The sequence below is a fragment of the Phyllopteryx taeniolatus genome, chromosome 13, assembly GCF_024500385.1.
Source record: "Phyllopteryx taeniolatus isolate TA_2022b chromosome 13, UOR_Ptae_1.2, whole genome shotgun sequence".
Lineage (NCBI taxonomy): Eukaryota > Metazoa > Chordata > Actinopteri > Syngnathiformes > Syngnathidae > Phyllopteryx > Phyllopteryx taeniolatus.
Window position 1 is genome coordinate 323,142 of NC_084514.1, and position 26,995 is coordinate 350,136.

Genomic DNA, 26,995 nt, shown 5'->3' on the forward strand with positions numbered 1-26,995 from the left:
ACATGTTAGGCTGACATGCTCATGGAAACGCACACAAAACAGTCATGCATCTCTCGTGTGCCCGCATCATAATCATAAAAATTTGTGGAGACAAGTATGTGTGTCATTTAGGCCAAAATTGTCCCTTTTAAATTTGTTGCAATTATCCAAAAGCATAAGTTACTATACATATTTTCCTCGTCTAGTAAATATTTCAAATCTGCAACATGGCGTGAAGGTGAAGCATGACCCCGCCCCACCACGCTTTTACACACACACACACACACACTCACTGACCACCGAGGTTGTGCCCCACCCCACCTTGAAAAAAAATTCAAGTGCAGAGATTTTTCTCACTTTAAGCCATGATAGTGTGAATGATCCAAAATCAACATTATCGCCCCCGAAAAGGTGCTTTTACATCATAAAACTTCTTTCCTTGTGACGTGAGGACTTGGATGTTGTCAAGCTGAACGCGTCCGCTCTCATCGGGAGAGAGAGAGAAAACACTCAAACTCCAAATCGGTTTGTTGAACACTTCAGTCAGCTTGCAAAAAAAAAAAAGTTCAGTCATCTTGCTCACTCAATGGTGTCACGAAGTGAAGGTCCAACATCAAATGCTCACGTTAGCCAAAAATGTCCATCCCGTTATTGTCCGCCCTGCCAGCAGGCTCTCGTTTTGTTTTCAGGAATTTTGTCGGCTGCCAGTTCATTTATTTAAAAATGCAGTTTGCATTTTTAACAGCATAACATTGACTGAATGCAAATAATATAGAAGTTCCTCAATCTCCACTTTTTTGAGAGGGCATCTCATGGTGATATAATATATGGCGCACACACACGCACACACAGCTCGAGGACTCCACCAACAAAAAAGTTGTTTTCTGTAAGTGGTGGTGAAAATCAATTAAAATCTGAAATGAGATGTTTGTGAAAAAAAGATTTCGATGTGTGAGACAAAACGCAATACTCATGAAAACACAATACAAAGTACACGAGTGATACAAGACAACATTAGTGTGTGCTTACAGTAGTCGTAGTAGTCAAAGGTCGCTGTTTTCCGGCGTCGGGGTCGCAAGGTCATCCTCCGAGGCGCCGTCTTGACTTCTGCTTTGATGAAGATGAGCAACATGAGGAAGATGATGTCCGTTACCTTGGCAGAGTTCATAGGTCACCTCCCGAAGCGGGGCTATGTCACCACAACGCGCACACACACACACACTCACACTCACACTGCAAAAGTCGTGGGGCGATGACAACGGTCCTGAAGAATGTCCAACAAAACAAATCCCAACAAACTCTCACGCACACACACGCATGCATGCATAAAAGGTGTGTGTTTGATGAACACAATCCTCAAGAATGTCAAACATCAAAACAACAAATCCCAACGTACACTTTTATTTACTTTTATATTATTACACGTGTGTTATGTGTGTGCTGCTTTTCACATGACGTGTGTATGTCCAAAGTTCAGCATGCTTCCATGGAGACCAGGGGTTAAAGTTCACTGCCAATCAGGAAGTCTAAATGTACAAGGAAGTGTGTGTGTGTGTGTGTGTTGTGTGAAGATCCGACAGCGATGAAGTTGGAGGTGAAAGTTGACGTCGTGAAGCTCTTCTTGCTTTTTCTGAGCTTCGTCCTTCTGGTGAGTCGGAACAAATCTTCATTTCCCCTGCCAATGCCGCCTGACCTTTGACCTGTGTGCAGGCTCTGGGTTTGGGTGTGGCCTGTTGTGGCGTTTGGATCTGCTTTGACTCAGGAAGCCTCATTGGCGCCGTCTCTTCCGGTAACGCTCAAACGCCACGTCGGCATCTTCTCACAACACATCACTTACTTGTGTGTGTGTGTGTGTGTGTGTGTGTGTGTTCAGATGAGCTCCAGGCTGTGGGTGCGGGGCTTCTGTTGATTGGCAGCCTGGTGATGGCGTGCAGCCTGGTGGCGTGTTTAGGTGCCTGCTGGGAAAACAGAATTCTAATGCTGATTGTGAGTAAACGTCATCACAATGTCACACAGTAGTGATGTGCACGGCAGATCTTAGAGTGTACTGAATCAATCGAATCAGTTCATGAAAAAGATTCGTTCACCGAACCGTGCGATTCTGTTCCACAAACTCATTCAAGTGCTTCCTCATTCATTTAATGATCCATCCCTGAGGTTCACGTTCACTCAACACATTCACCGAAGGACTATGGGTTGTTGTTGTCATGTCATACACCAGGAAAGGTGGGGAGATTTAAAAACAAATAAAAAAAAACCTACCTTGATCTCTCTCTCAGCAAGCTCTCGAACACCGGTCGAGAACATGCGTGCGGCGAGCTCCACTACCGAACAGCCTTCCGCGTCCGCTTACGTCCAACTTCTGCATTCCACCGCGGTGGACGGCGTCGCTGACCCCCACCAGCCCCCGCCAGCCGGGCTTTCTGCTCACTCACGGGTGTCAAACTGGTGGCCCGAGGGCCAGATCCGGCCCACTAGGTCATTTTATGTGGCCTGTGGGAGTGTGCATCGACTTTGTGTTTCCAAAATTGCAAATTGGCTTGACTTTTACAAATATTGAGATATTGCAAGCATTTTTTTGTTACCAACCCCCCTTTTAAAATAACAAACAGTTTTTACTGGCTTCTGATTTCAAAAGTAATTATCCATTCATTTGTGTATATGTAATAATATGACGCAATCATATTGGTTTGCAGCCATCACGGCTCTCCGAGTGGAACCAGAACTGCAAAGTGGCCAAAAATGAGTTGGACACCCGTGCCTTACTGTGATTGTCACCTGATTAGTGTCTTGAGAAGCGCTATAGAAGTTGAATGTGTTGCTATTATTAATATTATGAAATAAAAAGCTTTAATAATCACATTAGAGACACAGAGGAAATTATATGTATGTGTACGTAAAAACGTATTCTTCATTTACATTTATTTTAAATATGTGTGCTTGTTTTCATATGCTTGACTGACTCAAAAATTAGCCGTTAGCTTGAAGAAACGGCCGCTGTCCGCTCGAGGACGTCAGGACTTGCGGTTAAAATCACTCATAAGTACGGTCACTGCGTAGTCCGTCGTTCCCTGCGCAAACGAATCACCCATCGTATTAGTACGTCGCTCCTTAGCGGATCACTAACGAATCACTCGTGTCTAGCGGATCGTGAACGGTAAGTTCCACGAACGACTCGCTCTTCAGTTCTTCAGTTGCTCAGTACACAAGTTCACTGAACGAATCACTCAGTTCACTTTAAGTCCCTCCCCCGCTTGCACGGTGCTGCCTGACGCTAGCTGCTCATCGGCCATTCGCCGAAGATTCCGAAGTGAGCGACAGAACGCTTTTCAGCACTTCCGTTTCCGCTCCCAGCCGACTCGCTTGCCTGGCGGCCAAGATAAAAGAACGAATTTTTTCATAAACTGATTCGGTGATGTCACATGTTGCGCTTTAGTGTGCGTGTGGGGTGCTGTTCCTGTTCCTGTGCTGCGTGAGCCTTCTCCTGCTGCTGCTAATCAGCAAAGGTCAGGTGAGCATTCAAACACACATGCTCATCATCATCATCATCATCCTCATCGTGTCAAAGTGCACATTTGCTCCACACCTAATTGCCGCTCCACATTTTGCGAGCAGATTCAGGAGCACGCGGATGCGGCGGTGGGTCGCATGATACGCCGTTACCATGGCAACGGGACCAAAGACCGCCTCCTGGACAACCTGCAACGCCACGTCAGTCACTTTCTGGTTGTCGCATGATTGGATCAGACTGTCTTGGGATTTACTTCCTCTCTGCTATATACAGTCGCACCGCGGATAGTGGCGCTGTTCGATTCATCGTCAGCTATGTAGCCCGCTATATAAAAATCTCAATCTAGTCATTCGGAAGTCGGGAATGATGAATAATTGCGAACGTAAAGAGTTATTTATTTCCATTCTGTTGGCTAGATCAGCTGTCACTCGATGAATTGTTTCGGCACAGATTTTCACAACTATCTACGTCCACCATATAAGAAAATGGCTATTTTGTGATTACGGACTGGGAGATGAGTGACAAGGCCTTACAAGTGTAACACTGCTCTCTGGCTGCAGGGGGCGTGCTGCGGCCTCACGGACTCCTCCGATTGGCTGCAGAATTCCTTCGTCCAGATGCTCAACACGAGCGCGACGCGCGTGCTTCCTTGCTCATGTTTCCGCTCGCATCGACCTAACTTGGAATCGACGCCCTGGTGCTCGCCTGACCTCAACGTCACGCACGCCGTTGCGCACGCCAACCGCACTCACACGCAGGTGCACATGCACACGCACACACACACACACGTACGCCGGACTGTGTTTTCTCTGTTTGTGAGTTAATGCTAATGATGCTAACGCTAGGTTGTGTTAAGGGCTGCGGCGAGCAGCTCAGCGATTGGCTGCACGAGAACATCGTGACCGTCGTGGGTATGGACGTCTGCCTGATGGCGGCGCAGGTGAGCAGGCGGCGACGATGCATTGTGGGTAGCGGTGCGGCCGTCGTCACGTGCTTCCTGTCAGGTCCTGCAGTTGGCGCTGGCCGTGGAACTCTGGAGGATTTTGAGGACGACCAATAAGATGACGGATGCTGACCACGCCCAGGTAGGTCACACAGCCACCCGCAGTGATGATGCTGACTCCGCCCACTGGGTCCCAAGTCGGCCAGTGGACTTTTGAACTTCCTGCTGGTGTGGCGATTCACAACATCAGACGGGAACTGAGGGGCGGAGCTTCCACCTGCCTTGTCAAGAGTGACATCCCGGGAGCAAACATCCCAGGACACGCCCCCCCCCCCCCCCCCCCCTCCCTTTTTTGGGAACGTATCCTGCCGAGCATCAACTTCCTGCACCTGACTGCTCGGACATGATGAGCCTTGCCCCGATATGGAGTGCGCCTCCCTTTAAGAGCACAAATGTACTTCCTGCATCTGTTTCTGTCTTCAGCCCCCCTACCATGTGGGGATTGCAAGCTTTTGTCCAACAGCATTACCCACTTTGTGGAAGTGAAATGACTAACAAGCAAGCGCATGTTGCAACACCTGCAATATAATAAATCAATGCCCACTTGTTGACCTTGATTCACTCACGCAGGTCAGCAGCAATATCTACACATTTGTAACATTTAAGCTACATTTCTGTTCATATCGACTGTCTCATTTGGTTTCTGAGAATGTCCCTAAAATCAATTTTGAAGTATTGAACAGAAGGATTCATCGACCGCCTACGAATATGCAGGGCATTGCGTGGTGGGCGAATGGCAGTTGAAAGAATGAGACGCTCGATTGTTTTGTTTGGCCCGATTTGGCAGCTGATGTCGAAACGGGAGTACAGATTTAAGAGCCTCGTCTCAAATTTCCTTACTAAGACAAACTGATGTCTGTGAGTGCTGCTTGATTGAATCAGCAAAGTCCACATGCATTGCCCCAAAAAGCAGACGGGGCGGGGGGGGGCTTCCATATTCCTTTGCAATCATCATTTTGCTGTTTGCTAGACTTCTTACATCAATGGTTAAACGGAGGGGGGAATTCACTTTCCTAATTTTCCAACAATAACGTGGGAATTTGACGGTATGGGGCGCTTTTATTTCCAATCCTCAGTATGTTTGGAACATACAGAGGGAGGCCTGAAATGATGACTTTCTCAAAGCTGGAGCTCTATTGAAGCATATATCGATTCGAATTCTGCATCCATCTTGCCTACTCTCATTCGGGTCATTGGCGGAAGGGTCTGGAGCGGGCGCAAGCTGACCGACCGCAGGTCACATATAGACAAACAAGCATTCGCACTTTAGGACAATTTGTCGTCTTCACTTAAGCTAACACGGATGCTTTTAATGAATGAATGTGGGAGAAAACCCACACAAGCGCAGTGAGAACATGCATTTGCACGGCATTGGACCGTTCCACACTTTCCGTCAACACAAAGCTCCTTCTTTTTCACTGCTTGTCCAAAAAACTGGGACTTCGTAATTTGCCATTTCATCAAACTTATTTGAAAAAGTCATTATCAAACTTGTATGAGACCTGATAAGAGTGATCGTAAACATACAGAAGAACAACATTTGCGCAAGCTCACATTTGAATTGAACTTAAAATCCTACATGTATAATAATGTGGAATACGGTGAAGATAAGCGGCGTATTTTCATTTCGAAGCGTTTTGTTAAGAAGCTGGACAATTGAAGAGGCTGAAATAATCAATACAGAAAAGCATCTATTTAAAAGAGCTGAATTGTACTATACTGTGCACGTCACTAATTGTAAAGAATTGGACGAATAGTCAAATCTTAACGAGCGTAGTGTTGTCCTGTGCTCAGTGTTTGAATGGGTAAAGTGCTTGTGTTGAGCTCATTTATAGGCATACCAAAGTTAGCTATTCTCATTGCGCAGGCAGCCAATGAGAAGGCTTGACACACGTCAAAGTCAACATTGCACCCTTACGACTACGTCCGGAGCACAGTGAGGGAAATCTGCTGGAGTATTTTCTCACCGTTTGGAGGGGATGCCGAGGTTAAAGGGCAGGCAGGGCGCTTGTCTTCCTTTTCCTTGTTGACAACAAAGCGTGAGGGTGGAGACTGAGGTCAACAACTTCTTTGAAACTTACAATTATTTCTGGTCTATTGATTAAGGCCAAGGGTTATCAGTTTGATATGCACTTCTGAAATCATTTCTGATTTTCTTTCAACAACTTAAACATGGAAGAAGTGACGCAAAGATCAAAATTCAATATTGTGTAGTACACAAGTCATTCTTGAACTGGGAGACAATTTAGGCACCAACCTTTTTGAAAAATGATATGAGATGTTTGATTTTGTCAGATTATCAAATATTTTGCAGTTTGGTGCAACCCTTCGACACATACTCAGCCATCTAAAAAAAATATTGTTGAAGAAATCCTTTTCCAATAAAGTTTAATTTGAATACACATTTCATTTTACTCTAATCAATACTAACGTTCGAGTTTTAGTTCAAGAGTACATAGTAGCTGTGTTCGCTGCTATACTTTCTGGTCAAGAACAAATACAGCTATATAACAAAGAAAAACTTTGATAGTTTGTATTTTCCTGATGAGTTCCAGGCTTGCATTGGTTTGAGTGACGCACTCCATTATGGTTGAAACCACTGACAAAATTGGAAGAGAGGACTTAGCTTAGCTTAGCTTGGGCTCGAAAGGTGGCTCAATCACTCGACAATTCGCTGACCTGAGCTCGCGCTTATTGATGGCCTTTTTGCTGAGTCATGGGGCTCACTTGTTACCTCATCCTCTACAATGTCATAAAACGTTTTAGTAACGAGGTTTGCGTCTATGTTGAGAGACAGAGGTTCAGAGCATAATTACTACTATTTAAAATATGTGTGATAAAACAAAATAAAACAACTACGAGGAAGACACACCCAAAAAATGCTGCTTTCAAACTTAGCAGTTATATCTGATATGTAAGTTACTCATCAGGAGGGAAGGAAACAGAAAAAATCCATTTTACGGGGCGTTCGCGAGCTATTTGCTGTTCTAAATACAGCTACAGTTACATTACGTCTCAGGACAATTATAATGTACACAACAAATGCATGTTTCCGTCATTTCGGCTGGGAAAAGTGGAATGACCCGCGTTTGGTTACTGGTCAAGGGGTCAAGGGGTCAAGGGAGAGGGCGCCTCATAAAGGCTTGATGGAGCAACGTTTAACTGTGCTTGCACGATGGCCTATGACAGGGGTGGCGAACCCGGAGCTCTTTGCCCGTTTCCATGCAGCTCTTATGAAGGCATGAAAGCATATCCAAGTTTAGGTTGTTTCGTGCATAGCTCGACGTTTCCCAGTCGGATCGTGATCTTTCGAGAAAATCATTTGTCAAATTCGCCCTCAAAATGGCACAGTTAAGCAAAAATATGTGGGTGAACACAGGACGTTTTTGCCAGAGTGGCAGAGCTCATATTCTTTGGTCAAACCACTCTTGCCGTTTATGTCACGCGTCTTTAGCGCATTTCAAAGCTTCAAAGCTTCAAATCTTCAGCTCACTCCACGCTAACATGGAGCAGCTGGAATTTGTGAAAGGGACAACTTTGCAGTCACAAAAATCAGACAGAAAAGCAGATGCAGTTTCCCCCCCGAAAATAATGACGCATCCAGAGACCGGAACGCTTGCGTCATATCAACTGGCTTGGAACATTGCAAGGGCCAAAAAGCAAAAAGCCACACAACGAAGGGGAATTGATTCAAAAAATGCCTCGGTGACGTCGCTGAAATCTTGTGTCCTGAAAACAACAAACTTCAACGAATGGGATCCGACCTGCAACTGTCCCGCCACACAACATGTTGAGCAGAGAATATCGGACATTAGCGCAGTTCCACTCTGAGCGCCAATCACGTGAGTATTTTAGTGTTGCATTGGAGGAGAGTTGTGACATACGAGGGGCGGAGGGGGAAGCTGGCGAGCGTTAGTTAGTGCCTGAGCTGAGCTGAGCTGAGCTGAGCTGAGCTAGTGGAGTAGTTTCAGCTTTACAGCGTGGCAAAATGGCCTGCCTTTAAGCGCAGAGAAGACTTATTTCCTCGCCAAATACGCACGGCGCTAACTCATACGAAAAGCACTTCAGGAGTAACGAGCCCATATCGGCAGGTGTTTGGCATTATTCGTCGACGGTGAAGGAGGCAGCTTGATACGGATCGAGCGACACAACTCCGGGTCCTTCGGTCCTGAAATGGACACAGGAATTGTACCTGAAAAGAAACGGTAACGTCGACGCTAGCTAACGTCATTTGGGCAACTTGTCCAAATACGTGCCTGGAGCTTTTAGCGCGATTGAATTTTCAAGGTTTTATGTTACTCGTAGTGCGTTTACGACGACATCATGTGTTTGCTAGCTAATGGCTAACTTAGCTAGCAAGCGTCGCGAGCTATCCGCATAATGTTTATTGAGCGAGCTTCTGTCGCTCCTTTGTTGGTCTCGGTTACTTTTGTTTCCCCCAACTTTACCCCATGTCTGAGAAAACACTTCAATTTAATGAATCGGCTAACTCTTTACACTTAGTTTCTTTTTTTTTTTTGTGGTCGGTGAGACTCGCTAGTTTTCTTGACACGTTTTATCGTGGCAATAGCTGCTGTTGAGGTTTGACGTTGTAGCGATTGATGGCCCTTATCTCTTGCGAGCACTGCTGCGTTGTGGTTCTTGTTAAAAATGTTTAAATTGCCGCTGTAGGTCATTACTGTGTCAGCCGCTAAGTGTAAAAATATGTTGGCAGGAACAGGAATGACACCGCAGTGTAACGACAGGGCAACGCAGCAAGTATTGACAGTCTTCAGAAATAAAATTGTTCAAACATTGTTTTGTGTGTTCGCCAGTTACCTACCGTTCTTATTTCGTCCCTTCAAAGAAACCTCTCGGTGAAGTTATGTTGTTGTAGCCCAGTCCCCTTTGGTCCACCTTGCTTTCTTGTTGCCAAATTGAAATTTGGCACATTTTACTTACTACCTTGTGCAGGTCTGATAATTCTGTGTATTTTGCTAACTAAAGTGGCTGTATGTCTACCAACGGTTGTTCAAATGCCAGGTGTTTGTTTTTGCCACCATTAATGTGACCTATGACTTATAGAATATAATTGTGGAAAAAAAGATTTTTTGGGGGTGAGGTGGAGGAAAAAAAGTTACTTAAATAATGTGCTTTGCACAAGTGTGCACACTTATAACTGGGGATGTGGCTGTGTTCAGAATCAAGCAGTCACATTCAAACTCATGTTAAATGCCAGTCAGCACACATTTGCTGCCATTTAAAGTTGGTTTTATCATGATATTTTTATAGTCACGTCTTATAGCACAAGCAGTGGTCTGCAGAGCTTCAGCGGTATCGGAGGGGTGGGAAAAGTTTTGAGAAATATTTCTCTTGTCTTTTTTTATAACAAAAACCTGCCATTTGAACAGGGTTGTGTAGACTTCTGCTTTGTCATAGTTGTACTCGGGTTGGATGCAAGTTAACTTGCACAATGCTACTTTGCGGTATTATTTCTGCCTCATCCCTGAATCACAGAGGATTGACGTCAGAAGCAGTTGCTAAATTTGTGTTGCAGTGGAGGTTGAGCTTAGGTATTAGAGTATAGTTCCTTCATGTTAACAAAATGAACAGATGTGATATAAGAGTAGTTTCGAATCGATGGTTGACTTGACGTCTTTTTTTTAAGCACTTCAGGGCTTTGGAGAGTTTGGTGAACTGGACAATCAATCCTTGCCAGAAGATACTCGAATGCTTGATAGCTGCAGCCTGTATACGGAATTATTTTGGTATGAAGTCCCTTGGGTTTTTTGTTTTTGTTTTTGTTTTGGACTGAGCTCTCCCCAAAAAGAATGGCACTAGAGGAACACTTGCAGCCATTGAACAGAACACTAAGCGAGAGGAATGTTGACACCCTGTTTAGAGAGTGGATTACTGGCAGTCTGTCCCCCCCCCCCCCCCGCCCCCTCTCTTTCCTGGAGTCAGTCCTCTTTGCTTTTTTTTCCCAGGCTGCAATTAGGGTCTGTTATTTATTTATTTATTCTTGTCAACAATGCTCTTAAACATGAGACTTGTCTTTTCAGTACAGTCTGGTTTTTATTGGAGAAAATTAGATAAGTCAGTCATCACGTGTTGTGTTTTGCGTCCTGTTTCCTATAATGTCAGCGAAGGGGTCGTTGGCCTGACATTTTCAGCCCTCTTCTGGTTTTCTCACAGAGCTTCTAGTTGTGGTGCTTCTGCGCACTGAATCACGTAATATATTAGACAACGTTTACTTTCAAATTAAACGATACTTACCAACTGATGTTGACATCTCCAGTGAAATGTGTTAGTCCGTCGAAACAAACAGCCCCAGAAATTCACCCTCTGGCTGCAGTGATTTTCATTGTGCACTGGTTTATTTAACCATTAATCTCCTGTTCACTGGTTCACATCTGTTACTGACTAGTATACATAATGTTCAGAGAGTCACGGTATTTATTTGTACTGTATTTGAAAATGATACAAGGATAATATGAGAAGATAAACCATACATGTTGTGTTTTGTAGTATTGAACTGCAGAGGTCTGCTGGTCAAGCAAGACCCCACGTGTATGAGTACTGTTATATAATATTGGCCTCTCGCCGGGGAAGTTGTTCGTATCTGCTGGGGACTGTTGTTTTCCTGGACTATTTGATATAGAGGGAAAGCAGTGTGCGCGCCTTCATTAAAACAAGTGGGAAAACAGCAATTTTGTTTCTTAGATTAGTAACACAAAAAGCAAATGAACTCCCTGGGGCAGCATCTTGCAGTTTAGAATGTTGATGAACAGAATTGATTAATTGTATGGCAGACTATACTTTGGAAAACAATCCTCTGTCTTGATTATGTTTTGGAAAGGCTGACACCTGTCACCTTTTTAGTACAGTGGAACCTCTAACGTCGACCTCTGATTCCTTTGTATTTTGAAACGCATTCATCCATCCATCCATTTTCTAACTGTGGGCAGGAGGCGGGGCTACACCCTGAACTGGTTGTCAGCCAATCGCTGGGCACATTTAAACTACGCTTTACACGATCAGGATTTTTGGGACCGATCAGCGAATTAAAAAAAACGATAACCGTTCACCGATCCGATCACAAGATGGAGCAATGTGTCTATTTAAATGACTTGTTCATTTACTGTATGTACTTGTGTACTTAATTGCTCCCAAAATTATATGTACAATAAATAATGTATCTTTGTTCATCTATTTATGCCAGTGAGGAATAGGGACAGACAGAATGTGACAGACGTGTATGTGTTCACTGTGATTGACGGGTTAGATGCAGAGAACAAATTTTGTGTACATGCATGCATGTTCATGACAATAAAAGGTGATTCTTCTTCTTCTTCTCCAGAACAAATGAATGGTCTTCTATTAGATGGCAGGAAGTACGTACATTAATTAATGTATCCACTTTTTGTGACATTTTTGTTTGTTGGTGTGCCAGAAATAATGGGTGCTAACTTACTGTAATTAAATTACTTTATTGTAATTCAATTACTTCACACACACCAAAACTTTAGAGCATGGTTCGACAGAACGCCTGCATGTTCGCTTACAACAGTTAGTGCTAGCACTAGCTGGCTAGGCTACATAACGTTTTGTTGCCTGCTTGCGAGCCGTATCGTATTGAAGGTACGTGAACATACCTCAAGCAAGCCTTAAACGAACGTCCTCTCCCGAGCACTGGTGACCACCAACACGTTTTCCCCCATTTTGTTCTTATAAACCCACTGCGCGATCCATTCTTGTCGTCGTCGCCATGGTCACGAGTGTATCCGGTCATGTTTAAGTTGGCAAGATGAATCCCAGTGATCGTAAAAAACGGGATGCGGTGGTATCGGAATGCAAGATTTTATTGCAGTTGTCTGACATAGTGCAATCGTGAAAGACCAAATTTGTCTTGTCGTCTGATGCAAGCGTTAGATGTTGACTGTCTCACACCGTTGACGTTTTATTTAAAGAACTTTATCGATGGTCATATATTTACAGTACTACAACGAAAGACGTGACAAGGCTAAAAATAAACTCGCTTTTGGATTCTAATATACTGTACACGACGACGGCGACGTGGAGTAAATGTCTTTTGCGGAGCAGATCAGTGACGTCATTGATCGGGTTGCGACTTGTGACGTTAAAGCCGATCAGCATAAAATGCTAATTGTCGGCCGATACCGAGCAGACCGATGAGATCGGTGTAAAGTCTAATTTAAACATACAACACATTCATACCTACGGACAATTTAGAGTCTTCACTTAACCTACCGTGCATGTTTTTGGGATGTGGGAGGAAACCGGAGTACCCAGAGAAAACCCACACCAGCATGGGGAGAACATGCAAACTCCAGGCCGGATTGGAACCCAGTCCCTCAGAACTATGAGGCGGTTGTGCTACCCAGTCGTTCACCGTGCCGCATTTCCCCATAAAATGTCAATTGAGTTGGGTCCTTTCCAGAGTGACACTGTCGAGTGTCAGCATCATAGAGCCTTTATTAAAGAAATACACTTGATTAACTTTAATGATGAGGGTATAATAGAATGTGTTGTTTCTTGAACACCAACTGTCACTCAAGTGTTAATGTTGAAAAAGTGAACTAATGTGTCCTCAATAAAAAAATTTGAATCAAATAATTGCAGCTAGCTGGCTAGAGCCAGTGGCTAATGTCTCTTTAGCCTCAGAATCCTTATTATGGTCACACATCCCTGTTGCTTCCATTTGGCCTCAAAGTTGGATCATCTCCGGCTGGCATTTCACGAAAGGTTCCCTGCAATGCATTCCACTGCATTAAGACAGGCTCCAGGCTTCTTTTGTTATCTATTGGCAGTTGCCAAACCACTGAAGTATTGTGCCATATGCTTACGTCTTGTGTGGCTTGATGACTGTGCCATTGGTGAAGCACATTTTATTTCTATCTGAACTACATAGTCATAACTCAATAGGACAACTAGTTTCTCTTGCTGAAGGTAATCAGGAGACGGGTTGTATTCTTTCAAGTCAAGAAAAGCCTGCAGTTTTGTTTTTTCCACTTTTAATACAACTACTGGTGTTGCAGCTAATATTATGCGGCCGTTGTTTAAAAACTTGCCAGCGTTTCTTGGATTTAGCATGACGAAGCTGGGACTAAAAGTCCACCTGCCCAAAGAATGTGGTTTAGGTTCATTTTGCACCGCTGAATAACCTCAAAGCTTTGCTAGATGGCTTTGTGACCGTAGAATTGAAGGATTCGAATATACCTTTTTGAAATAACTTTAATAGTGTGTAGCTCATGAATCTTTGTTTACAGATGGAGTGAAAATTGGAGGAAGGAATGCTAAAATGTAATCGAGACATTGACATAAAACAGAAACGGCAGAAGTGTTCAAAAAATTTCACATTATGAGGTTGTCACTGATATAGCATTGCATAAATATTTTTCACTGGTATCGATTGGTGAAGGCGCTTGGGAAATCAACTGCTCAACAATGTGGATAATGACTCCACTCAGACCGGTGAATTATTTACCTGGTGGAGTTCCGAAGGCGGTGTCCACAAATTAGCCAAATAACATTCCCCTTTTACAAATTGAAAAATACATTCTCATCAGCTGCCTTTGACGTAGACATTTTGGATGCTTTCGAAGCATTTTACTCTAGATAGTGCAATTAACATTTTAGGTAGGGCTCTGTTTGCACGCTCCTGATGTCCATACTGTTCCATCATGCAGAACTATTTTTAACTATTCTCTCTGCTTTGACTTGTCAAAATGAATAAGAAGCCCACAAGTATGCAGACTTAGATTTTTGGCATGTCTTATTTATTTTATTTGCCATAATACATAGCACCCTGGATTGTGTTGAAAAGTATGGACTTCAATGAAATAGTTTGTGAGAAAGTAAACATTTTGTAAGCTGATCAAGTTTTTTTTGTTTTTGTTTTTGTTAAAGAGCTTCAAATTACATAGTGGCCGTGAGCTGCATGTGCTTCTCAATTTGAAAGAGGTTTACTTTGTGAAACAAATGATGTACATACTTTTACATTTATTTTGGTGCACAATTTATCTGCACTACCATTTAACTGCAACATTGGAAAAATTAAAGTTACCTAATAGTTGCAAAAAAGATGTTCAATGTTTGTGGTCTGTGCAATAGTACCAGTTTTACTTCTCTGTTTGTAGCTTTTAAGTTTTACTCATCCATCCGTCCATTTTATGAATCGCTTATGCTCACTAGGGTCGAGGGTGTGCTGTACTCAAAATGTCAATATGATGTGTTGCGCACCCAAAGTGCGAGGGCATACTTCATTGCAGGCCAATCAAGTACGAGAATGAGTTTGACTGTGATCCTGATGATTAGGGTTGGGCATCGAGAACCAAGAACTGATTGGAACCGAGACTAACATTCCGGTTCTCTCGGGATCGTTCAAATTTAAAAACTCCGGTTCCTAGTTTCGATGCCTACGGTCCACTCGCTGACCCCGAAGAAGAAAGTGGCGAAAACCAACGAAGAAGAATGCGCATGGTTTTTAGCGTTTATTTTAGTCTTCAAACCAACGTAAGAGCTTGTGACAGACAGACACAAAAATTAAATATTCATAATTTTGGAAAGAAAGTAGACACAGTCTCATTGCAAGCTTAACATTAAGCTCAAACTTTACCAAAGGTCAAACTAGCAACTTTATTTACATCACAATCAATTGGGACAAAATCCACATACATGTTGTCTAACAGTATCAAAAACACTAACACTTGTGCCTCATCGGTGGGAAGGTAAAGGAATCAACGTTTTACAGAGCATTTAGTTCCATTCATGACTTTTTTTCATGCCATCTCCTTTTACTTTTCGTTTTCACTGGTGTCAAGTTACCTCTCGTACCAAAATGCTGAGTTCCGGTGCATACCCTTCATAATAAAAGGCTCTATACTTAAAACAGGAAGTCAAGTTAAAACGTGCACATGCAAACCATTTGATGTGATAAAACAGTCGCAAATAACTATTTTAACAATGCTATATTTAACTTTCAGCTGAAACATTGATTAATAAATATGAAGTCAATTGGTTTATTTACACAAACTGGTTATAAAGAACTCTGAGTCAAATGTTTATCTTAATCTGCTACGGGCTGCTAAGAAAATGGATGTTCAGAATTTGGACACCCCTTATTTAAACCATGCAACTTTTTTGACCCAGCCCCCTAAAAGAATCGCAATCGAGAATCGTTTGGAACCGGAATCTAAATGAAGAACCGGAATCGGGACTCGAATCGCTCAAATTCAAACGATGCCCAACCCTACTGATGATGGCTTGGCTGTAAGCTTGTTTTTGTTGTTTTTGTTTCTCAGAATCCAGCTGCCATGTGAAGGGATGGACTTTCTTGGAGTGTAATTCTGTGCTGTACGGCCATTATGTGGCCCCAATGACTTAACGCCCACCTGTCTCCCGCAGGGTGAGCTCGGAGAGAAGGAAGGAGAAGTCAAGGGATGCGGCGCGATGTCGGCGCGGGAAGGAGTCGGAGGTGTTTTACGAACTCGCCGAACAGCTGCCGTTGCCTCACAGTGTCAGCTCCAGCTTAGACAAGGCGTCCGTCATGAGGCTCACAATCAGCTACCTGCGCATGAGGAAATTGCTTGGCACTGGTCAGTCACTGCTTTCAGATGTTTTCAGGAAGGGTCAAATAATATTGCTATCATTGTGAGAGGTCACAGAGGCTGGAATTAAAAGGAGGACATAATTGGCCACCATATTGTTGCTGTTGGGTGGAACCCTCGCATCTCCAAAATCAATACTTTTCAGGAAATTATGCTGTAATTTATCAAAACAGGTTCCAGACGCCAGCTGTGTCCATCAACGTATGCGCTCACTGCGATTCTTTAAGGTTTTTCTGTATAGAGGAGTCGCCAAAAGGTCTCCCATGAAATCGAACATGTGCCTCCGTGGCGACCCTGCTCGTCGACAGGAGACGTCTCCGCAACGAGGGGGGACTCGAGTCGCCATCAGGTTGTCATCTCGTCTCCAGGCCAGTGAGATAGGAGTCTCAGCAGTGTCATTAGCAGAAAGTAATCTGCATGCAAACTTAGCGTAGTGGCCGACCAGTTTCCTCTGCACCAAAGCATTACAGTCATCCGTTTTTAACAAAACAGCCTTACTCAAATCTATCTAACCTGTTTTCGCTTGTTATTGTCTTAAAAACATCCTGACTTCCTATCTTGAGGTGAAAATAATGGGCCGTCCGTCGGGCCACTCTGCCATAAAGCCTTGACTGGTGGAGGGCTGCAGTGATGGTTGACTTTCTAGAACTTTCTCCCATCTCCCGACTGCATCTCTGGAGCTAACCTTAGCCAGATCTGTGCCTTGCCACAATTCTGGCTCTGAGCTCTTCAGGCAGTTCCTTTGACTCATGATTCTCAATTGCTCTGACATGCACTGTGAGCTGTAAGGTCTTATATCGACAGGTATGTGGCTTTCCTTATCAAGTCCAATCAGTATCATCAGACACGGCTGCACTCCAATGAAGGTGTAGAACCATTGACATAATGCTGCACAGTCCCTGTAGAGTGAGGAAGAGGTGCAGTTTTGCAACACTTCTCAGAAAATTCCAAGTGTCCAAGAGACTTACTAGATATGTTCGCAAGCTATTTTTAACACTTTAAAATGGTGAATATTATGTAAAAATAAATGATGATGTGGGGACAGACCAATCGTGTAGATTTGTGAAAAAATACTAACTTTACCGTATTTGGACATGGAGGGTTTCTACCTAACAGCAACAATATATAGGTGAATCTTAAATTACAATGTCATGGGAAATGTAAATTATTTCTGTAGTTCAATTTACAAATGTTCACTTATATACTATAGATTCACTACACACTGATTGTATTTATTTATTTTTGGGAACAATTTTTAACGGCATTAACTTGTAGCTATCAAAAACCCACAATTCACCATCTCAAGAAATTAGAAAATTACACACAAACAATAAAAGTGATTTTTATTATGTAAATTTGGTAGGAAAATACTCCTCAGAAGGTGAATTCCTGCCCGCTTAATGAATCGATAACATTAGTTTCAATCTGGATGTAGATAAATAGATAGCTATACTGTACTTAAGTAATCATGTGAGAGGAAATTAAGGCCTTCCTAATTATTATCAAATTAGTAATTATCCATGATAGCTGAGCCAAAATCACAAATGAACCCAATTACACAACATTTAATAGTTTCAACCGTCACATACGGTACATGTGAACATCGTGCACATTTATGCATAACAAAAGCATCGATGCTGCTTTAATTTCATTGTTTGCTTTTCTTCACCCCCCAGATGAGCTGAAAGCAGAGGAAGAGAGCGAGTTGGACACACAGTTGAACAGCTCCTATTTAAAAGCTCTGGAGGGCTTTCTCATGGTGTTGTCAGAAGATGGCGATATCATTTATCTCTCCGAGAATGTTAACAAGTGCCTTGGCCTGGCACAGGTAAGTTTAAATTGAAAGTGTCAGCGTTGAGTGAAGCGGTCTGGGTCGTGTGTTGAATATTTGTAGAAACAATGAAGGCTATGTTTTTACTGAGGTTAGAGGTGCATGAAATGCTGGCGTGTAAATGTCTTCCACTCTGCAGTTTGACTTGACTGGACACAGCGTGTATGACTTCACACACCCTTGTGACCAGGAGGAGCTGAGGGAGATGCTGGTTCACAGAACAGGTATGGAGCATTTTATCATCATCATTCACAAGAACAAAGTGTACGAGCACTTTCCCTTGGTGTACTGGAAGAATATGCTCTATCACCAGTACATTCCTCTGTCGCTGTGTTTGAACACATTATTACACATTTACTGTACACCCACCCCGCCACCACCACCACCACCATTATCTACAATCGGAATCAAACAATCGCACAACATTTGAGCTTGCATTCTCCTTTACATACTTAATTGATGTCTGCAGTCAGCTGGGATAGACTCAAGTTCCTCACAACCATGGACAGGATAGGAGGTATAGAAATTTGATGAATGGGCTTCATTCATTACATACATGTTAGTGACATTTACAGTGGGTACGGAAAGTATTCACACCCCCTTAAATTTGTCACTCTGTTATATTGCAGCCATTTGCTCAAATCATTTTTAGGTTCATTTGTTTCCTCATTTAATGTACAGACAAAACCCAATATTGACAGAAAAAAAACAGAATTGTTGAAATTTTTGCAGATTTATGAAAAAGGAAAAAACTGAAATATCACACAGCCGTAAGTATTCAGACCATGAGTCTTTTTGGGAATTATGCAACAAGTTTTTCACACCTGGATTTGGGGATCCTCTGCCATTGCTCCTTGCAGATCCTCACCAGTTCTGTCAAGTTGGATGGCGAACTTTGGCCAGCAGCCATTCTCAGGTCTCTCCAGAGATGCTCAATGGGGTTTAATCAGGGGTTTGGCTGGGCCATTCAAGAATAGTCACCTCGTTGTTCTGAAGCCATTCCGTCGTTATTTTAGCTGTGTGCTTAGGGTCATTGTCTTGTCTGAAGGTGAACCTTCGGCCCAGTCTGAAGTCCTGAGCACTCTGGAGAAGGTTTTCGTCTAGGATATCCCTGTACTTGGCCGCATTCATCTTTCCTTCGATTGCACCCAGTCGTCCTGTCCCTGCAGCTGAAAAACACCCCCACAGCATGATGCTGCCACCACCATGCTTGACTGTTGGGAATGTATTGGACAGGTGAAGAGCAGTGGCTGGTTTTCTCCACACATACAGCTTAGAATTAAGACCAAAAAGTTCCATTTTGGTCCCATCAGACCAGAGACTCTTATTTCTCAGACATCTTGGAGTCCTTCAGATGTTTTTTTTTTTTTTTTAAGCAAACTCCATGCGGGCTTTCATGTGTCTTGCACCGAGGAGAGGCTTCCTTCCGTCGGGCCACTCTGCCATAAAGCCCCGACTGGTGGAGGGCTGCAGTGATGGTTGACTTTCTAGAACTTTCTCCCATCTGCCGACTGCATCTCCGGAGCTCAGCCACAGTGATCTTTGGGTTGTTCTTTACCACTCACACCAAGGCTCTTCTCCCCCGATTGCTCAGTTTGGCCGGACGGCCGGCTCTCGGAAGGGTTCTGTTTGTCCCAAACGTCTTCCATTTAAGGATTATGGAGGTCACTGTGCTCTTAGGAACCTTAAGTGCAGCAGATTCTTTTTTTTTTTTGTAACCTTAGCCAGATCTGTGCCTTGCCACAATTCTGTCTCTGAGCTCTTCAGGCAGTTCCCTTGACTCATGATTCTCATTTGCTCTGACATGCACTGTGAGCTGTAAGGTGTTATATCGACAGGTATGTGGCTTTCCTTATCAAGTCCAATCAGTATCATCAGACACGGCTGCACTCCAATGAAGGTGTAGAACCATTTCAAGGATGAACAGAAGAAATGGACATCACCTGAGTTAAATGAGTGTCCCAGCAAAGGGTCTGAATACTTATGGCTGTGTGATATTTCAGTTTTTCTTTTTTAATAAATCTGAAAAAATGTCAACAATTCTATATGGGGTGCTGTGTTTACATTGATGAGGAAAAAAATTAACTTCAATGATTTTAGCAAATGGCTGCAATAAAACAGAGTGAACAGTTTAAGGGGGTCTGAATACTTTCCGTACCCACTGTATATTGCATTTTCTGAGTGAGAAAAGCATCCTACCTGAACCATTACGATACAGGCACTTTTAAATTCTAATCACTCAGAGAAAAGAAATGGCAAAATATCCATCTTTTGAATTGACTCTCTTCTTTGTGGTCTATTTTCAGGCTCCAAAAAGGCAAAGGAACCAAACACAGAGCGCACCTTCTTCCTTCGAATGAAGTGCACACTCACTAGCCGGGGCCGCACTGTCAATGTCAAGTCTGCTACATGGAAGGTAATGGAAGGATGTTGTCATAATCATAGTTGGACTGAAACCTTGATAAGGATATAAAGTGCACGTTGGCTGATGTCTTCATCACTAGTAACCTAATAACCAAATGCAAAGCAAAGTGGCCATTAGTCAGTGAACATTGAAATCCAAAACAATCAGTCTATAATTGCGTATGTACTGTACACAGATGTTGACATCTGATAGGCCGTTAGGAGGCTATTCTGCCTCAAGCCCATACAAAAGATATTAACCATAGAATTACTGAGTTCGGATAACTTGTCTACATCGTGACAGTTCCATAGCCAAAACACAGCTTAACTTTGGCTACGTTCATACTGCAAAGCATGATGCCCATTTTGGGTTTTTTGTTCAGTCTGGTCTTTTTATGTAGTCGTTCATATTACAAAAAGAAATGCGACTTATACGTGTACGGAATTTGAAAATACTCTGAAAAGTACCTGTACCTGTACATTTGGTCGCATTAACCACCACAGCTTCTGTCAGACCTTTGGTTAAATCATCAGAAGCGTGACTGTCGAGGGGGCGTGTCTGAAGAACGTTACTTTTCATCTTACAGTCGTAGTAATATAGTGCTGTAATTGAGTTAACTGCGTCGCTCCTGACATCCAGCCGTCTGAGGTCATAGCAACAACAAGGTTTGCAAATTTCTTATAACAGGGCTCAAGTGTCCAGGCAGCATGTTATGAAACCCGGCGTTGTCCACAAGTTATAAAAGTGGTGCATGTTGACAGCAGTAAAAGTAGCAATAGCACTGTCAATTTTTTTTTTGCCCTCTTTGAATCATGCTGTCCCAATATGTCGGGTAAAGTTTGTAGGACGCATACTCCTTGTTTTTGTCTGCCATTTATTTTCTCCCTGGGGTGATGTCGGTGTGAATGTGATGTCATGTTTGTTGTATTTCCACCAACGTAGTTAAGCATTGTTTGACACGTGAGACATACCGTTGAACTTTTGTCTACGACAGACACACTTGCCAAAAGACTAAAACCAAAGTACCGTAATTTCTTGTGTGTAATGCGCTTTTCTTTCCCCCCCCAAAAAATGTCAAAAATCAATGGTGCACATTATACATGGGTATACGGGAAAATGAAATAAAACTTTCCCATTTTATAAACGTATGCCGCCATCTAAAGGTTATGAAGAAGCGGTACACGTTCATTTCAATATGCCACTGCCACCTAGAGGTTGTGAGAAAGGTGTACACTTTAATTCTAATATGCCAGCACCACCTAGAGGCTATGAAAAAGGTGTAGCCTACACTTTCATTCCAATCTGATAGGGGTACGTCTGACTGCATAATATGTACAGCTGTGCTCATACGTTGACATACCCTAGCAGAATTTGTGAAATCTTGTTTTTTTTAAATACGACTGAGGACTGAACAACAAGCATCATTAATTTCTTTATGGTTATGTTTTGTTTGATGATAATGCTTTTCTGAAATGCTTGACAGTTTTTTTGAATCCCATTAAAATCGAACGAAATGTTTTTCGCCTGGCCCTTCATGTTTTCTTTAAAGAATTGTTCCCATCTTACAAATACTGCCCGGGTAATCAAACATATGAACACAATTGTGTGTGTTCTCATTTACTAAATAAAAGTAGGGCTGTGAATTTCAAAATAAGAGCAAGTAAATAAAAATAAAGTATTAGGTGTTCAAATAAAGCCTAATGAAATGACTTATTGTCATTTAGTGCGTACCGAACCATGACCACGATTGATACAGATGATGATGATGATGATGATTATTATTATTATTTATTATTGCACCACTAGATTCTAATACTATGAAGAAATACAGTCCCCTTTGTGCAGAAACAAAAGTTCCCTTTTAAATACGCTGGACGACAGGACATCCAGTCTAAAAGTAACACATTGTTCTACTTGCACACCGACAGGTGCTCCACTGCGCCGGCCACGTGCGCTTACACAGTGGCCTCAACGAGCAGACTGCCGAGGAGCCGCGGGTTCCTTATCTGGTGTTGATCTGTGATCCTATTCCACACCCTTCCAACATTGAGGTCCCTCTGGATGCCAAGACGTTTCTCAGTCGCCACACAATGGATATGAAGTTCACATATTGTGATGAGAGGTGAGCGCAGATTATAGTCCTTCTCGTTGCCTGTCACCTTCTGTGCTCACTGTGGCTACTACAAGATCTTGATTTGTAACTTCCCACTTGAGGAGAGGGCACAGTGGATGTTGATCATATATTGCGCGCCTACAGAATTACTGAGCTTTTGGGATATGAGCCGGAGGACCTGTTGGATCGTTCTGTGTACGAGTACTATCACGCTCTCGACTCAGACCACCTCACCAAGACTCATCACAACTGTAAGAATCACTGCTCAGACTTTGTGCAATCTTGAATATAGTCTGGATGATGTTGAAAATCAACTACAACTGTGCCATAAACGTGCTTGTTTTTGCATTTGTTTCAGTGTTTGCAAAAGGCCAGGTTAGCACAGGCCAATACCGGATGCTGGCCAAGAGAGGAGGGTTTGTGTGGGTGGAGACACAAGCAACTGTCATCTACAATAATAAGAACTCTCAGCCACAATGTGTGGTCTGTGTCAACTTTGTTCTCAGGTACTAAAGAGCTTTGCAAGTTCCACGAATTCCATCATTAGATAAGCGAAACCCAGGGTAAACTTCGCTTCTAGCCGACACGCGAAGCTTCTCTCTCAGTCGAGATGTATCAATTCAAAATACAGTATGTCCTTCACGCCAGTTACTGCTTTCGAATTAGCCAGGGCTTTGGTGCCATCTTGAGGCTTCTGAGGGCATAATAGAAAGTGCCCAAAAACACAAATGGGTCCGTTTTAGATGAGGATAGGTTCCTCAGAAGAAACTGCAAATAGATGAATTTGTGAGTAGTGTACTACGACGCTTCACGATATACCGTGTCTCCCACAGCGGCATCCAGGAAGAGAAACTGATCTTGTCTCTGGAGCAGACAGAAGATGTCAAGCCTGTAAAAGAGGAGCAGCAGGATGACCAAAAGCTTGCTGTGGAGAACTGCCCACTGGAGAAGTCGCCAACCCTGCTGAAAAAGAAGGAGAAAGAGGAGGAAAAGGCCGCGGAGCTGGACGTCATCGAGCTGTTTACTCAAACGCCTGAGCCGAAGCCAGTGACCAGCTTGTATGATCAGCTGAAGGAAGAGCCCGAGGCCCTGACTCTGCTGGCCCCAGCGGCTGGAGACACCATCATCTCCCTGGACTTCACCTGCCCTGGTTTGTGACCTCATGCACACTTGGTAGTCCCGAAGTGTGTTAATGTCCGGAATCTATCGTCTGCCACAGATTCTGACATTCAGCTGCTGAAGGACGTGCCTCTCTACAATGACGTGATGCTTCCCGCCACGAGTGAAAAGCTGGCATTGCCTCTTTCCCCTCTGCCGCCCAGTGAGCCCCTCGCTGTCGATGTCGCCGCTGTGAACGGGAAAAGGGAAAACTATGCCGGACCCGCAGCCACGTCAACAACCAGCCACAGCACAGCAGAGGTAAGGCTGACTTCATCTCATTTCAATCGTTTCATTGTTGTAAACGCCAACAAATGGATTTGCTGTGGAACCTCATTTCTGGAATGACCCTGATTTTGGAACAAATATTGCATCATATACATGATACGCTTTGTTCTTTTTTGTTGCAGTAGCTGAGATATTAACTTTTGCAACATTTTTGTTCGAATTGAATTGCTATTTAAATTGCTGTACTGTCTCCACTTTCCCACTCGATAGAATACGCTGTATTTGTACTCTCATCCACTTCTATATTGGACCGCATGACAAAATCCAGGTGAGGCATTTCCAGGCATTTCCATTCTCCAATAAAAGGAAACTTGATTCCTATCTGTAGGTTACTCCTCCTCCGGATTTTTGCTTAACCATGGACCCGGACATCTCTGACTTCAAACTAGACTTAGTGGAGAAGCTTTTTGCCATTGATACACAACCCAAGACCCCCTTTACCACACAGGTAATGGTGTCAGGCAGCATGGATGAAAATCATGGTTGATCTTGATAAGCAAGGTGCATACAATAATGGGATGTTCCTTTCCTCATAAGACAATGGAGGACTTGGACCTGGAGATGTTGGCTCCCTACATCCCCATGGATGACGACTTCCAGCTGCGCAGTGTGAGCCCCGAACGGCCGCTGTCTTGCGGACCTGTCAAATCCCTCGAGAACTCCCCTGCCCCCGCCGCGCAGGATCTCCATAACTATCTCGGCCTGCCTGTCAGTACGCCAGGTGGTGGCAGCACTTCCCCGGCACCACCCGAGCCAGTTTCTGCTTCCCCTGTCTTCATTAAGAGGTAGAGTTTTCACAATATGCTCAGGATGTTGTTTATTCCTGCCACCCTGTCCCCCCATATTGTGTTGCGAGTGTCATCATGTCATGTTTGTGCTGTAGAACACCACAATTGGACAAGGAAGTGTCCCTCCGCACCCTGGCAGCTCAAAATGCACAGCGCAAAAGAAAACTGGATGACATAGGAGAAATTGTTGGCCAGGTAACATCACAAGTTAGAGCAGCAGTGTCAGTCAAAGCTGTTTTCGTTCCAGGCCACATTGTTGTTACGGTTGGCCAAAGTCATGTCTAATATAAGCATCTTGGTGCTAAGGAACTATATGAGTGGAGGAGCTTCATTTAGTCAGGTCATAGCCTTGTCTAATTTTAAAGAACTGCTTTGCCCACATATTCGGGTGTCTATAAGCAATTGTAAACATTGTCGGGCTTGGCGGCAGGGCTCGGGCCCTGGGGGGAAACTCGATCTTGATTAAGAGTAGGGGATGAGTGGACTATTCCGAACACAGCCATTGACTCCGCCACAAGCATATGTATGGATAGCCAGAAGTTGAGCCGCACTGTGTTTGCGTAGACGTGTAGTGTAGGGGTGTACAATTCATCGTGATCACAATTTTGGCTTCCACGATTAAATGAGCTTGATTGTCACATTTAAAATGTGGGCTCTGCTGCACATGAACTTGAAAACCAGTAGTCAGCCAACCACCAAGGGGCGAACGCATTCTTGGGGCTTCATTTGGCTGCTTGAAGGACAAGAAATATGTGATTTCTCCAAAGTGGCGTTACCTTCAGTGTATGAAAATCGACTGCAGTGAGGCCAGCCTCCACTTGGTCTTAAGTCATAACAATTGTTCATACTACGGATTACAGTAACACGCCGCCAGCCAGCCAGCCATCGCAGGCGTGTTACCGTAATGTGGCCCAAAACCAATATGTCGATATATTCTTAGTCTATAGCGCGAGACATTGTATACAGTGTCTCGATATTCAGATTTCTCCTATAGATCTGTTTCTTTGCATCAACTTGTAGGAAGCTTTCACGGGCCACATGAAATGACATGAGGGCCAGATCGGAGTTTGACACAATTCATGTTTTCCCAGGGAACTTTGCCCAGGGAAAATGTGGAACAAGGGAAAAAACTGAAGGCTGAGTTGGGCACAATCCAAACTGTACTTCTGCTGCCTTCAGGTAAATGGAGACCTTTTGTTGATGATTTTGTTCCAGCATTAATATGAGCTGTGGTCGTCTTTAGATTTGGCGAGTTGCCTGTTAGGCACCACATCAGAGGCCACCTCGTCACTGTTGAACCTGCCGCAGCTCACCCGCTACGACTGCGAGGTCAACGCCCCCTTGCAGGGCCGGCAGTATTTGCTGCAGGGGGAGGAGCTTCTGCGTGCGTTGGACCACACCAACTGAGTCCGCTTTGGGGGCTCGACTGGACACTACGGTTTCTCCTCTCCTCTTATTTATGTATCTAAATACGTCCACCTCCGGTTTGGCTGCCGTTTGCGCACATCATATTAAGTCCATAGCATTCCACTGTGGCAAACGCCATAGCGGCGTCTCCGTCACCATGAGGGATTCCGGTATCACGACTTTCCAGTTTGTTGATGCTCCTTGTTTCCATTTCTCTCGTCCTCTGAGTCTCTCAGATGACCTTTTCCAGCAGGTCACCAAGAACCTGGCGCAACTGCCAGCAGCGTATTGTAAGCTTCAGTCGCACAATTTCTATTTTCTTAAAAAGAAAACTATTACCAGCAATATATATTAAGCCTTTTTAAACTAGATGATTTGAACAGTTTTATTTTTTGTTCCCATGCTTGTATGTCTTAACATCTGTAGTCCACAAATATGAACGTTTAAACCTCCAATTCTTTAGTCTTTGAATACATTTGTGTAGCAGTCCAGTACATCAGTCACTTTACGACTTTACTGTACGCGTTATTGTATACCAGCGAAATTCACGCTGTATGGCTTCTGTCAAAATGAAATAAGTCACCTGGTTTGCTTCGCTTCACATTGCTTTTTCTCAATCAAGCGCAGCCTGGGTGTTTTTTAGTGTGTGACACTTAAAATGGAAATAAGAGGGATCTGAGCCTGCTGCATTTGACTAATGTGATCATAACTACATTGATTTGTCCAACATCGCTCAGTTGATTGTAGTCGACCTGTGATCAAGTAATCAATCGTACCATGCTTCTTGTTGCTGTCTTAACATTAAATGGCTGTCTTCTAAGTACTGTTTCATGTTAGTAACGTATTTGTCTGGAGGTGTCAAACGAGAAATTCTGGGTAATGTATCATAAATCAGTCAAGAAAA

General features: G+C 43.5%; 2 protein-coding genes and 1 long non-coding RNA gene across 4 annotated transcripts; 2 read left to right on the plus strand and 1 right to left on the minus strand.

Moving 5' to 3' along the window:
• On the minus strand, positions 1–9,447 carry LOC133487732 (uncharacterized). 2 transcript variants are annotated; one of them, XR_009791434.1, is made up of 4 exons: positions 9,316–9,447; positions 2,242–2,472; positions 1,009–1,937; positions 1–893 (listed from the first exon to the last, which is right to left on the minus strand). It is a non-coding gene; the product is annotated as an uncharacterized LOC133487732 (long non-coding RNA). The 2 variants fall into 2 exon arrangements; XR_009791433.1 differs by lacking the exon at positions 9,316–9,447 and having other exon boundaries at positions 2,242–3,433.
• On the plus strand, positions 1,498–5,041 carry LOC133487727 (tetraspanin-19-like). The gene is made up of 8 exons (XM_061794772.1): positions 1,498–1,627; positions 1,690–1,768; positions 1,853–1,965; positions 3,416–3,490; positions 3,595–3,690; positions 4,051–4,248; positions 4,347–4,430; positions 4,495–5,041. The coding sequence occupies exons 1-8, from the start codon at positions 1,562–1,564 to the stop codon at positions 4,648–4,650; spliced, it is 867 nt and encodes a 288-aa protein (XP_061650756.1). The 5' UTR covers positions 1,498–1,561; the 3' UTR covers positions 4,651–5,041.
• hif1ab (hypoxia inducible factor 1 subunit alpha b) lies at positions 8,366–26,911 on the plus strand. The gene is made up of 15 exons (XM_061794759.1): positions 8,366–8,698; positions 15,900–16,090; positions 17,779–17,930; positions 18,073–18,157; positions 20,240–20,349; positions 22,266–22,459; positions 22,595–22,701; positions 22,809–22,956; positions 23,284–23,600; positions 23,670–23,869; positions 24,225–24,344; positions 24,434–24,681; positions 24,780–24,879; positions 25,776–25,863; positions 25,928–26,911. The coding sequence occupies exons 1-15, from the start codon at positions 8,667–8,669 to the stop codon at positions 26,089–26,091; spliced, it is 2,256 nt and encodes a 751-aa protein (XP_061650743.1). The 5' UTR covers positions 8,366–8,666; the 3' UTR covers positions 26,092–26,911.
• The last annotated feature ends 84 nt before the right edge of the window (positions 26,912–26,995 follow it).

Coding starts and splice junctions, on each gene's coding strand:
- hif1ab (XM_061794759.1), top strand. CDS start 8,667: ATGGACACAGGAATTGTACCTGAAAAGAAACG. Junction 8,699..15,899: donor ATTGTACCTGAAAAGAAACG/GTAACGTCGACG, acceptor TGTCTCCCGCAG/GGTGAGCTCGGAGAGAAGGA. Junction 18,158..20,239: donor GATGCTGGTTCACAGAACAG/GTATGGAGCATT, acceptor GTCTATTTTCAG/GCTCCAAAAAGGCAAAGGAA.
- LOC133487727 (XM_061794772.1), top strand. CDS start 1,562: ATGAAGTTGGAGGTGAAAGTTGACGTCGTGAAGCTCTTCTTGCTTTTT. Junction 1,769..1,852: donor CATTGGCGCCGTCTCTTCCG/GTAACGCTCAAA, acceptor GTGTGTGTTCAG/ATGAGCTCCAGGCTGTGGGT. Junction 4,249..4,346: donor CCAACCGCACTCACACGCAG/GTGCACATGCAC, acceptor GGTTGTGTTAAG/GGCTGCGGCGAGCAGCTCAG.